This window comes from Cyanistes caeruleus, chromosome 1 (assembly GCF_971803275.1).
Source record: "Cyanistes caeruleus chromosome 1, bCyaCae1.hap1.1, whole genome shotgun sequence".
Classification (NCBI taxonomy): Eukaryota; Metazoa; Chordata; class Aves; order Passeriformes; family Paridae; genus Cyanistes; species Cyanistes caeruleus.
This window is the reverse complement of record NC_141701.1, coordinates 16,726,473-16,740,786: the sequence shown is the minus strand read 5'-3', so window position 1 is coordinate 16,740,786 and position 14,314 is coordinate 16,726,473. Positions and strand designations below refer to the sequence as shown.

The window sequence follows — 14,314 nt, the reverse complement described above, 5'->3', positions numbered from 1 at the left end:
CAGATGGTGCATGAAGTACAGGAGGTGAATATGATGAAGATTCAAAAAAGGACATGCAAATTACCAGGAAAAAATTATCAGCTCCAAGACAAAACAAAAAAAAAGAAAGGCCAAGAGTTTGATGAGGGTTTGTGTGGTGTGGTGATATAGTAACGATTTCAGTAGGGTTTTAAGTTTTTATTTTTTATTTTCTTTTTCTTTGACAGAATCTCAAATGATGGAAGGATTGTGTTATAGGACAAAGAGATCCTTGATAGGATAAAATTGATATCTATTACATATCCAAAGGTACTGAAAGGAGGACTTGTGAAAGATCTGATCTCAGCCTTCTTGTATGTTAGAGAACTGAAAATTGTGGAGTAACAAAATCAGATCGTGGAAGCTGGTTTTAGGGGAATCTCTGAATTCTGTGCAAGTATTAGATCAGAGAAAACTGTCAGAGTAGTCCGAAAACAGATTGTGGGAACAAATAACCAAAAATAGTGTGAAAAAATAAGGACGGTTTGATTTCCTGACTTATATTTGATCTAAACTGCTTATCAGATGAAACTCCCTAAAAGTGTGAATAGACTATTTCTGCTTTGTAAATCTCAAGAGAACTGAAGCATGATAAAGCTATGAAATTGTTCATTGTTATATACAATATAGATAGACATCAGTAAGAAAAGGAAAATCTCAAGGATAGTATGAAAATCTCAGAAAGTTTTAGAAGCAGAATATATTCATTAAAAAAAATTGTGGATGCAGTCAATGACCATTTTCTTCAGTATGCTAACATTGAAAGTGATGAAAAGTTAATGCTCGGAGAAAATCTTTATAATACAGGCACCATTTATAGTGCATCTTTTGATCATTTATGATTAATGAGCTTTCTGAACTGGATCTACTAATTTAGTATTCCCTGTATAACTAAATTAGACTTTTTGAATGAGACCCTAGCTAAAGCTAAGACTGGTAAGGCACATTGGTAAGCAAAAAAGCTTCTTAGGGTATTTTAGTCACAAAAGCAGGTTCATATACAATGTGGGTTCATTTGTAAATGGATGAAGCAATCTTGTGTTGCTGAAATCCTATATGGAAAGCATACTGGCAGAAGCACTACATGCCTTTTCTGCATCAATTTCTACAGTAGATATGCTCCTAGGTATCTGTATGTACCAACATGATCTGTGAAGAAGAAGAGAGACAGCCAATACTTGGAAAAAACAGGTAAAAGGAGGCAGCTATATTCAAGGACAGGCGACCAGAGAGCTTTCACCAAAGGCTGCTGAAAAATCTGACTGAGTCTGTGCAAGGTGGGTATCTTCTATGAAAAGCTATGATGAGATGTTCTGACTGGTTGTAGAAAGGCTAACATTACATGAACTTTTAAAAAGGGCAATGAGATGCTACGGATCAAACACTGATCTCTGGAAACATGTGGTCTAGTAAAGCATGAACTGGAAACCAAGAGCACATACAGAAATTTACCAAAGCTGAATGATATTTGATCAACTTGATTGCCTTCTATGACAAAATGACCGGCTGCACGGCCCAGTCATAGATGTAGCAGTTCTCAGTGTAACAGTGCTCAACATCAGCAATGTTTCTGAGAGCGCCTTTTACAGCAGTGTGTTTGGAGAGCTGACAAAATATGCACTGAATAGACATATATTTAAAATTGGCCTGGAAGTTGTGCTTAAAGAGTAGGAATCAATTGCTTCATATTCAGCTGGTGGACAGTAATAATCTGAGCATCAGAAAATTAACACAGGTTCTGATGTTGCGTAATATTTTCATCCTCAACCTTGATGGGGAGACAGAATTTATGGATCCATATATTTATGGACAAAACTAAAGCAGGAAAAGTAGCTGACACACTGAAGAGCAGACCTTCAATCCAGAAGCCTGACTAAGTCCATCACTGGGCAAATAGAAACCTCACAAATCTCAACAAGTGGGGGTACAATGTTCTGCACTATTGATAGTAACGTTCTCATCCTGAATAAAACAAACTATATACTTAACAATAGTAGAAATGGTGGCAGCAGATCAAGTGAAATTGTTACTCAGCTGGTGAAGATGTATCTGCAATATTAGACCCAATGTTTTGCCTCCCGCTTGAAGAGAGAGATAGGTAAAAAACTCAAGAGTTTGGAGATTAGTCAGAGGGTGAAAGCACATGACCCACCTAAAAAGTTAAGGCAGCTAGGCTTAATTAGTCAGACAAAGAGAAAGCTTAAGTACTATCTAATAGCAGATCACAACAATTTCAGGAGCCATTACAAAGATAATGAAGCCAAACTTTTCTAAATGTGCCAGATAACATACAAGGGACAGTTTGGAAGATTCAGATTTTACTTTAAAATAAATTTCCTTCAACAAAGGAGGGCAGAACTGGAACAGCATACTCAGACTCTTGTGAAATCTTTAATCTTGGGAGTTTTCAAGACTGGCTAAACAAAGCCACAGCTTATCTGACTAGTCCTGCTTTGGGCAGGAGAATGGACTGGATGCCCTCTGAAGGACCCTTTCAATCAATATTTCGATGACTAACATAAACTGCTTAATTTTTCCTGAATTTAGGCAAAGCTTTTGCATATATAGTATAATGTGCTATGGCAGTTCAAAACTCCAAAGATGAATGCTTGACATGAGTGTCTCTCAGTAACTTTATCTGCAAATTTTTTTCTAATCAGACAAAAGATGATTGCCATTAGGTTTGCACTTCCATAAAAAACCCAAACTTTGGATATATTTTTATTAGGAAAAAATGTATGAATAAATATATAATAAGGAAGTTAGTATACAAATGTGAAAAAAAAATAATTTCATATCTGTTTACAAAGTTTTCATAATTTGCCCCAGATTTGGGATTCCTTTTTAAGTAAGAGAAACTAAAAGCAGTAAGGAGTCCAAAATTAACTATACAACATCTAAAGTATGAGAAAGAGCAAGTTTAAAATTTTGAATTTCATATAAAGTTTGTAGGGAATAGTATTATTTTAATAGTTAGCATTTGTGTAGAAAACTACCTAATTTTAGATTATTTTCCTCCATTATTTGATATGTTTTTTAAATTGTTGTTGAAAAGTAATCAATTATGCAAGGAATGAAAACCATTTTTCTGATGTATTAGCTATTCTGTTCATGTGTGCAACCGAACAAATTTGAGAGAGGATCCCATTTTTAACCATAGAAGAAAATGCACAGCCAGAAATAACTAATCAGTTCTTAAAGTCCATCTCTATCAATTTGTAAATTTAGAAATATCATATATTTTAATGCTAGTATAAAGAAACAATCAGTATTTCAGTTCATATATTCTTTCTTTCACCTGCAACAAAAGAAACTAAAGACTTATAAGCTTTCAAGATTATGAACAATGAATATTTTTTTGCAACCTATCAACTTTCTACACACTACTGATCCATGTGCAAGCTACAGAGAGGTTCTACTGCTGTTTTTGTTGTCACAGTATGAGAACTAAGGTAAGTCACCTTAGCATCTGTCTCAAGAACATCCATAGGAACATTTTCACAGATCAGTTTATACATTACTTGAAAATATTACTGAAAAATTTTAGGATTCCAGGACATATGTTAGAATATCTAAATCTTCCATACTTCTGATCAAGAAAAATCCTTATTGTGTGCTGAAAAAAGTAAACTGATGACTAAATTTCAGTTTCTGAGGATTTCCCAACACTATGGCGGTCACTGGTAACTCATCTTTAAAAAAAAAAGCATCATTTCTAACAAATCTTGTATTGTCTGGCACTTGTCCTTGACAAAGGAGCCACTTAACTGTTAAAAAGTGATAGGTGCACAGATGCCACATAAACTAGCCTCGTATCTCATGCTGATTTTTTTAATTTTTCAGGATGTTTGGCTTCAAGTTTCTGAGTCTAGAAGCTCATCTTGCATGTCTGCAGAGAAGGATAGGTGATTCAGAGAAGATTTAAGGAAAATCAAGTGTGAAACCACTAGTCAATCTAGTCAATTAATACTAAACTTCATTCTTCCAAAGAAAGTAACTATAAATTAATTTATAATATAAAATTAAAGAAGATATTATCATTAGTTATACTGTAAGTCAACCTGTTGTTAAAATAAACTGTCCTTATCATAAACTTCATATTTTTCCTTCTGCCAGTAGTATATGTATTTTAAAGACTACACCACCATTTTTGTCCAACAGTATTCACTGCTTTGTTGCAATATAGGTTTGATCAGAATCTCATATTTAAATCTTAGTGGGACCCCACTTCAGAGGTAGAGGGATAGAGATGGGCTCATTCATTCATATCATGAAGACAAGACTTTGAGATAGTGGAGGAAAAATATGATTGCCTCATAATAAAACACTTGTTCAAGGACAATTCAGTCTGAATATGTTTATTCCACTAGAAATAAAGAAAAATAGAAACAAGACTATGTAAAAACTTTTACAACTGTCTTTATCTATTGCCTCTTATATTTTTACATAGAGGCATTGATTCTAAAACTGGACACATGGAAAATATGTTTATTTTAGTGGATGAGAAGTAAAGTAAAATTGCAAATTCCAGCCAAATAGTCACTAGTGTGTCTAAAATGTTAAGAAACTCCTAGGGAAGTGAAGCTTTCTTTCTGAAGTAGAATGTTCTCCTCAGTACAGGAAAAGCTGGCAGCTATAAGTCTTCTTTATTTCAACACGCAAAACCTTTTATGCACAAATAGGCATCTAGAATCAGAAACAACACATTTAATACTCAAAAATACTTCTCTGGGAAATTTTCACATTAGAAAAAATATCCAAAAGGGTCAACATGGAATTACAGCCCCCAAATAATGTCATGGAATGCTCCAGTTTGTCTTAGAGCTTGAATTACAGATTTTATAAATCTGTGTAAGAACCATGTAAGAGGAAATTAATTGTGCTAAGAGAAGGTAGTGTTCATAATCAGAACAGAAGTAAAACTGTAATACAATGCTTCCAAACCTACACCTTCACATTTGAAGAAAGCTAAGGAGATGTGACAAGAGCATGCTCTTCTCTAAAATATATTAAATTGTACAGAAATCAAATTTTGATTGATCTTAGTAGAGACAGAACTAAACCCTTCTCCAAACCTCTGTGTTTTCAAATGAAGGCGTTGTCCTTTCTTTCCAGAAAGCAAGAAAAGAGGCAAGCTTAAAGTAAAGCTATTTCCTTCATTACAGAAAAAGTGAGTTCAAGAAGTAAAAGGTGAAAGTGTGATATTTTTCTATATGCCAGGTATAAGCTAGCCTGGAAAAGATTTTTCACAGTACTAGATCTCTTTAACTTAATGTAACGTAATAATAATAATTTGTAACATTCTTATTTTGGAAGCTTATGAAGCAATTGAACAACTATTATCTTAATGGCAAGAATTGAAATCAGAAATTTTATTAATTCTGCTGAAAATTTTTAGTCTATTTTTGTTCCCTGTAAGATCTTTACCAAAGTGTTCAATTTGAGATAAATGTACATGTTTTACTAATGGGCACCAGTGCTGTTCTTTACAAGTATAAATTCAAACAGATATTTTGGGGATTTTTTTTAAAAAATATTTTTTTAAGAGAAAAAATTTCATCAAGATTAGTAAGAAATTAGGAAAAAGAAACACAGGAGAATATATTGACTTTGGTACTTGTATATGTTTTATACTATTGTTTGGTAATTTGAATGCCTTCTCCCTTCATTTCCTCATAAATGCATTTGAAATAGGAAAGCCTGATACATCATCCCAGTGTACAGTGAAGAATAATGCTAACTGAAATCCTAGCATTTTGGTCTAAAAAGAAAGATGAGGGCATGATCATCATAATATCTTTTTTGAGGCACTGTCCTCACATACATTTAACTAGAATAATTTTTGTTAGTAGGTCTTTTCGTGATCACTTGCAGAGATAGCACTAGAAAAGAACTGGCAAGTTGTCTGCCAAATGCTGTTTCTCTCAAGCCATATTTTTGAAGTTAAAATACAAAACACCAGCAAAAGTAATGATTATAGAAAGTATGACAATTAAAAAGAGGGGTTTTTTTAATTTCTCTGAAAATATCAACTTTTTTTTGCAAGCTAACATTAAAAATTACATATTTACAAGATTAGTTATAAAGCTTACTCAGATGCACATTGAAATTTTGCTTTTCTCAAAACAAGAGAAATAGGGAGACATTTATAGCAAATTGAGAAATTGTAATAATTGCTAGCTAGCTAGCTAGTAGTTTTAGTTAGGATGTAATATTCAGTCCTGTCTTCTGCTTGATTACAAGGAGAAAAAAAAAAACACACACAAAAATGTACAAGAATTTATGTAAAAGAATGAAGTGTCATAATTTGTAAAATCTTTGTACATCTAAATTACTCTGTTATCTTCAAATGCTTAAAAGAGTATTGTGATAGGTACAATACAAAATGTATAGAAAACAAACTTCAATGTAATAAAACCAATTAATTTAAAAATTATCACCCTTGTGCTTCTTTCTGTCTTTTTTCTTTCTTCATTAAGGTGTCTTATGTTTTGTAAACATAATGTGAAATTAGCATATAATGTGAAAAAAGAACATAGCTTTAGATTTTTTTATACACTCTAAAGTGTCTTTGTATGTCAAATATAAAATAATATGCATGTAAACCCTTTTAAATAAGTGTTTATCAATTGAAAAGGAAAACAAAATCAGAAACTCAGAAAAGAGAATAAAATTAATCCATAACATTCTCAAAAATTCATTTTGTATGTCTCTACTCATCAACCACTGGTGCTACTGGAATTAGGAGTCAAGTTCACTGAGAAAACAACATAGAATATTTTGAAAGAGTACCGAAAGCTTTTTTTTATCTTACAAGTTAAGGAATTTGAAAGATAGCTGTGAATAAAGGAGGATGCATAAAAATTAATAAGAAAAATAGTCTGAATTAAGAGTGCTATGCCAGTGTGAGGACTACTAGGGAAAAAGTCAACATATATTAAACTTCTGGGTTCCTGAAAAACATACTGTAGGGAATGTAATTTCTCTACTAGAAGTGAATTCTTCTTGTGCTATATTCAGTTTTGCTTTGTCCTTTGCAAAAGCCTCCAATACAACATGTATGCTCAATATTTAGATATCTAGCATGGCATTTACATGAGAAAATAACATAAACTTACCTTCAATATTATTTTTGTCAGATTTTCAGAGATATATGATCTCTTCTAGGTAGGTATTTTATCTTTTTGCATACTAAGTACATGCTACATTGCATTGCATAATTTTATACAGAATTCTAGTGCGCTTTTTACTAAGAAGGTCAGTTTTGAAAAATTACTCAGCAACATTAATATATTTTTAACATATTCATTTTCCAAGTTCAGTATCAGAGAAATGATACAATGGTAGAATTTATATTTTACCTAAAATCTGAGCCTATCCGTTTTCCATTTTCTGGTTCTCCAGGATCTGGACACAAATTGGACGCCTGTTTAATACCTCCCTCATTTACTGGAAAAAAAAACAAAACAAAAAAACAACAAAATAAAATAAACAAAAGAAGGAGATAAAATAACAATGCTTTTAGAAAATACAAAGGTAAGCAATTAACAAATATGAGAATATATTCTTTTCATTTTAGGTCTTTTAAAACAGATTGTCTAGAGAATATGATCACCCATATAAGCTCTAGTTTCAATAAATAAGTTTGTCCTCACTATAATTATCAAAGTAAGTATTTTCTGATTTTTTTTCAAAAAAAAGTAACACAAGTTTTTATCAGATGTATTAATCAGCTGTTTTGTTTGTTTGCAATATTATTGAATCCATATGGAAATGTTATTATTTCTTCATTAAACAGTAAGATTTAAAGGAATCTTCATCAGGTTTAGGGCTGTAAGATTTAATTTTGAACATACACTATAAATGTCATCTCCACTAAGAGCTGACCTTTTCTCCTTGAACTGTAATAAAACTTGAATGCATAAGCTCCTGCTGAGAGAATTGTCCTTAATCAGTATTGAAAATGTATATATACCCAAAATTTGGTGATTTGAAGGTAAACTCAAAATGCCAGTTTGATTTGCATACATTTATCTTACAATAAACTAAAATGGATCTTCAGAGAGAAATTTCCTGTGAAGCATTCTCTGCATTTTTCCAGAAATTTGTAAGAAGCTAACCATATCTCAGCATATTCAACCACCTATTCACAAAACCAGAAAATTAGCAAAGGATGTCATTCATCTATTGCTTGATAAATTCATGGCAGACAGAAAAGTATTTAAAAAAAAAAAAAAAAGTTGTCATGGAGCCAAGTAATTTGTATTAAGCAGAAAAATATTTTATCCTTTCTTCATCTTTATTACTGATGAACTATACCAATGGATTTGCAGTATTAGAATTTTACTTCCCTTTAAGGAAAAGGTTTGCATGTCAATGCAATCACACTACGGGATTAAAACAAAGAAACAAACAAAAAAAAGAGTAGATTCTAAATATTCCTTTAAAGGGTGTTTATTAAGTTTCAGCTTTTAATGAAGAGGAATAAAATTCAGAATACTTGGGGATTTCTCTTCCTTGAAATTTGTATTCTTACATACACAGAAAGGGAAGAATTGGTTTGGTACCCCTGAGAAAGCCAAAAGCCAAATGCAAATGTACAGGCTTAAATAGAAAACATCTCAACACAGCACATTGCTCAAAAAACCTATCAACCTCAGTGCTTGTAGCTGGAACCACAGTATTTACTCTCCTTTCTCCCAAGACACCTGTTACATGTCAAATATTGCTCTAAAAACACACCAAAGCAATCTCTGATCATCTGGATTTCTATGTTCAGGGGACTTTTGTGTCAGGAATCTTCCTCCTGGTTTCAAATTTCAGTCTTTTCCTCCTCCAATAGATGTACATGAGATAAAAACATAACTAGCTACAGAAGCCTATGTTCATGCTAGTGTTGAAATATATATATTACTCTGACAACTAAAATTCCATAGACTGAATTTTAAAAAGCTATCTTGTAGTATAACCATTTAGAATTAACTCTCTCTTTGAAATAACTGGGTGCTTCAATATGAGACATGAGAAACTCAGAATCATCAAAAGTACCCTGCATATATATATATAGAAGACTTTCAAACTTTTCTGACATTACATATATATTAAAACTTTAGTTAAAAATTATTCATGATTTCTGATAATAATATTACATAAATTATAATGGTATCATTTGGTCATGCAATGTATATCAATGCACAAAGAAGAAAATAAAAATAAAAACTGTAAAACATAAAAATAGTGTTTAAACCATATTATTTCTATTTATTATAGTTCATGTTTTAATGTTTCAAATAATTATTTTATTTTTGTACATTATTTTCCCATACACAGGTAATAGAGCAAATATTCATATAAAAAGAATATTCTACTGGATTGCAAGACACAAGAAGTATTATACACTTCCATTTCTACCAGAAATGGAAGCTTGAAAATCCTATTGGTTTTCAATACCTTCTGTAGAAAGTTTTATTCCTAGAAATACTCTACAGAATATAATTTTAAATTATAATATATGGAGTTATCAATACCCATAAACAAAAATATAAAGGTTTATGTTAAAGAAAAATTAATGAAATAATTACATTTTTTTAAAACTAAGATATATACTGCAATAAAAATACAGAGGAAATTGCTATAGGTAGATATTGATTTCTGATTTAATCCCAATTCCAAAATACATTTACACAATCTTAAGCCCATTCTGGTTGCTCTTAAATACCTAGTGAAAATTAATTTCACAGTTTAGGATATTTGTAGTGATGTTAGTTTCACAGACATAATACCTGACTTTTCAGTCTACAGCCCTATGTAATTCCACAGATTCCTGTCCATATATTTTTGTTTTACACCCCACATGCTTATGCACAATAAGCAATTAAAGGGTTTCCTGTAGTAAATTAAATGCATCTAGGGGAAGCATTCGTGGTCTGGTCATGAAACTAGTATCAAGAAACTCTGCAGTTCTGATCCAGATTTAATTAGATCCTCCAATTAATTCATTCATTACTGTCAACACTTCTAAACTGAAACTGATGGATACTTGTTTCACAATGTATCATCATATCAAATATCATCTGGCTTTACTCCATGCAAATTACCTGTGCATTAGTATTGAATGTTATACAATTGACACAAAAAAAAAAAAAAAAAAACAGATGTAAAATAATGAAAGGACATACAGATGAGAATGCTAGACAAAAATTTTACAGACATTGCTAATAAAAGATATAATGCAAAATAGATATTCACTTATTTTCACTAACAGTTGAATGCCGATCATTGTTTTTCTTAAAGGACCCTATCTGTCATTGTAGAGCAATGACACTAGACCCAGATGAGGCCACACTGAGAAAATTATCTTGTCAACAGTTAAATACATAAACTTATTATGAAATACTATCTCTTCAACATTCTCAGCTACCGAAGTGACTAGAGAACCAAATTCTAGATTACAACACAAAAACTTAATTATCTATTTATGACAAGATTATGATCACTAAAGATACAAATCACTAAGGTTTTTCACCTTCAATTATTATTGACTCATATAAGTAATCTATTCTGCATAATCAATAACAGAAAAGGTAGTTTCCAGCTTTACACAGAATATCATAACGTATGAAATTATCTGAAGACTTTCAAAAATATGTTGATAAATTTCATCATTAATTTCATAACAATCAGCTTTGGATATCATGTTTCTGATACATCATTATAAATATGGAATTCATATTAAACTTTATGTAGTAGAAAATGTAATGATTACTGCAAAATAAACAATCTCTTTTATCATCCATTGCATCATTATTATTGTATTGTTATTTGTAACTACAGAATCACAGATGGGCCATCAGAGAGACCTTAGTGATGTACTTTATAAACACTACCGTAATTATCTTACTATTACTTCTGCATAATCAGTCTGTTTCCCATTCACCAATAAGTATAAAAAGAATATTTAAATATCTTGATATAAAGTTTTCAAGTAAATCAGAAATGTCTTACAGAACTATTTAGGTGATGCAGTTTACTGAGAAGTTGTATATGACAATACATGACATTACAAAAATTGAACAGAAGTATCTTTTGCTTTATTTTCTGACTTGGTGAATGCTAAAGGGTTGTGAGTCTTGGAGACATCTTTGTCTAAAAAAAAAAGAAAAATCATATCTAATACTTTGACAGTTTAAAATCTAAAACCAAAGACTAAAATGTATGCTAACTTGTCCTGCAAAGTTCTGGAAACTGAATCCATTACCAATACTTTAAACAAATAATTAGTGCAAACATGTCCAACCTAGGAAGCTTCAAATAAAAGTCCTGTGAAGAAAGATGAAATGCAGTATAATCCAACATATGCTAAATATTTAGTCCATTTTATTTACTTCTAAATATTTAAAATGTGGTTCTATTCCAAAATGGCCTCTATAAAAATGGCATACTCTATTTCAAAAGTATTCTTCTAATATATTTAGAGACACACCTATTTAATTTGTGCTAGAAAGTTGTCTGACTCCTCACGATTTAATCAGGACTTGGTCCACTGAGATGTCAAGCACTTTCAGTTTCTAATTTCTGTAACTAAAACTGAAGGCACCAAGCATCTCCACTATTTTTAAAGCTATACCTATTTAATCAATTAAAATGTCAAACTTTATAAACTAAAAAAATATTCAAACAGTGACCTCATATATGGTTGTGCACTTGTAAATGAGGCTATACTTCAGTTTATATGTAATTTGATTCTACTATTAGTGTAGTAGAAATTAAGAAAATTGATCTCCTACTCACAGCTAAATTAACAGCTGACACCTAAGAGGCTGAATTGTTTCCTTCCAAATACTGTAAATTTATTGCGATATTACTGACAAAATAACGTCCTTCTACAATGCCAGATTTATAGAAAGGCTGTCTTTAGAGTAGAACCATACTTAAAAATTCACCATGCAGACTGCAGAAACCAGTTCTATTTTCAGAATACATAAATGATTACACACAAACAACACACCACAAACTTCACTCTTGCACTAGAAAAAAGTAACAAAAAAGGAGTACACTCACAGATAGAAAACTTGTTGCTGTTGTCTTTCCCTGGAAACAATTTAAATCCTCTAGATTTAAAATCTATGGCCTTTTTCACTAGTTAAAAAAACAAAAACAAAAACATGTATCAGGCAATACAATCTAAAATATTTCATTAGACAAATTTTATCATGGAAGTATATTCAAAATAGAGTACTGGCTGCCTCAAAGGTTCAGATTTTGTACCTTTGGTCTGAAACAATTTGCAAAAATAAATATTGAGACCAATTTGTATACCTGACAAAGGAAAGAAATGGTATTTGCAACTTAATTTTCCCCCTGCATAACTAATAAAAAAAATGATGGCAAAAAGTGTTTATTTCCATGAACCACATAATTGTGTAAAATATTGTCACACATTTATGGAACTTGGAAAATCAAAAGAATTCTAAATATGTTTGCTCTAAAGTAGCTGTTTCTTCTGTGTCAAGAAAAAAAAAAGAAGAAAAAGGGTATTTGAATGTAGAAGATAAAATACAGACTGCTGTTCTGCTGTTGGTTCTGCAGCTGGTCTTCTTTCTAGCTTGAAAACTGATATTTGCAAAATGTGATATGGAAGGTAGCTGTCACCACCTGTCCCCTAAAAGCCCACAACTCATCTGTTACTCTAAAAGTCCTTCGTGTGGGCTGGCTTTATGATTTAGACAGTTAATCCAGGAAAACCTTGTGGCCTTATCTTTGAAGGAAAACATCTAATAAAAGAGAATAAACCCAAAACTTAACAGATATAAAAAATGTAATCAAGAATATGCAAATACACTACAAGAAACTTTCCTTTTCAGTCATTAAATTAAATTTAATATACTTGGCCTGTGAGCAGTGAATTATACATTAAAATGGACCTGCTTAAAACATTTCAAATTTTAAGTATAAGTTGACTTTAGGTACAATATACTTGAGTGGCTTTGTAGCCACTACATCCACTATATATTTTTAGAAACTATATAGAAGATGTTTTATCTTGGCTACAAGAGTATACTGCTGATGAAGACAGCATAGATTAAAGGAGCTACATCTAGGAGAACTTAACATAAGTAGATAGATTGTACCTCATCAAATAATTTTTCATACTCATTACTTCTTTCAGAAAATCAATGGATATTCAAAGAACCTTTACATTAGGTATAAAATCCACAGTAGCAAAATATTATTGATACCTTTTTATAAATAAAAGTATTACCGAGCACAAGAGCAGAACCAGATTCAGAAGAGCATACTAAGAAAGACAATTTATTGGATAGACAGATGATCTGTCAATAAATATTTTTATACTTCTGAGTGAAGAAACCATATTTTCTTATAAATACAGAAATACTATTATCTCAAAAGGCAAAATGTAAATTTACTTGTGTTTTATTATAATGTAGCATATAAACATTGATAATGGTTCTGGGAAATATGTTATTTGCAGAAGTGAAACATATATGTTACCACAAAATACTAGATTTTGGTGTGTTTTTTACTCTAAATTGGAGAAGGCCCTCCCCATCTCCAAAGTATTTGAAGTCCATATGCAGTTCTATCCTCAGTGGCAATCATAGACCCAAGAACTCTAACTTCATACAGCACAGCAATACTGGAATAACAGTAATGCTCCCCTGTCATTGTCTGAGATTTCTAAAACGTTATTTATACGTAAATAGGAATGTTGGACTATAGCTTTAACCCTCTTTTGGCTTTCTTTGATGATCAGTCTAAAATAACTCCTCATGAACCAGAAAATTCCAGCATCTAAGCAAGATGGGAGTGGTCTTGAATATATGATCTCAGGTGCTGGAATGAGTTTAAATGTTCTCAATGGAGAACATTTGTCCTTTATTTTCAGAAGTCATCAAAATAACACCCTAAAAGGTTAACTCTTTTTTTGAGGATTTTTTCCCATTTGTTTCTACTCATTCTGAAACATGTAAAAGGCATATCCCTAGTTTATGTACACAAGACCTAAGGTGGAACTGGAAATAGTTAAGAGTGTCTTGGTAACCACAGTGAAATCAAAGATTTTTATAATCATTTGCTTCACTTTTCCAAGACTATTAAATACCCCTAGGAAGGCAAGAAATCCTTGTTCTCTTAAGCACCTTTACAAGAGAAGAATTTTACTCTTAACTGGAGTTTGTATGTTGATTTACTGAACAGTAGTTTCTGAATACACTGTGAAGATGTAGTTACAGGAATTCGTATGGCAAACATGCCAACACTAAACCTTGTGCTGGGC

General features: G+C 31.6%; 1 protein-coding gene across 3 annotated transcripts in view; it reads right to left on the bottom strand.

Annotated features, from left to right (window-relative positions):
* CSMD3 (CUB and Sushi multiple domains 3) overlaps positions 1–14,314 on the bottom strand; it is a 574,655-nt gene that overhangs the window by 311,993 nt on the left and 248,348 nt on the right. For 2 of the 3 annotated variants that reach the window (XM_086880080.1, XM_086880087.1), the window contains 2 exons: positions 12,079–12,156; positions 7,380–7,467 (listed from right to left, as the gene is read on the bottom strand). In XM_086880080.1, the coding sequence (XP_086736206.1) occupies positions 7,380–7,467; positions 12,079–12,156 (166 nt within the window). The remainder of the gene's footprint in view (positions 1–7,379; positions 7,468–12,078; positions 12,157–14,314) is intronic. The other variant, XM_086880091.1, reaches the window with a different exon arrangement.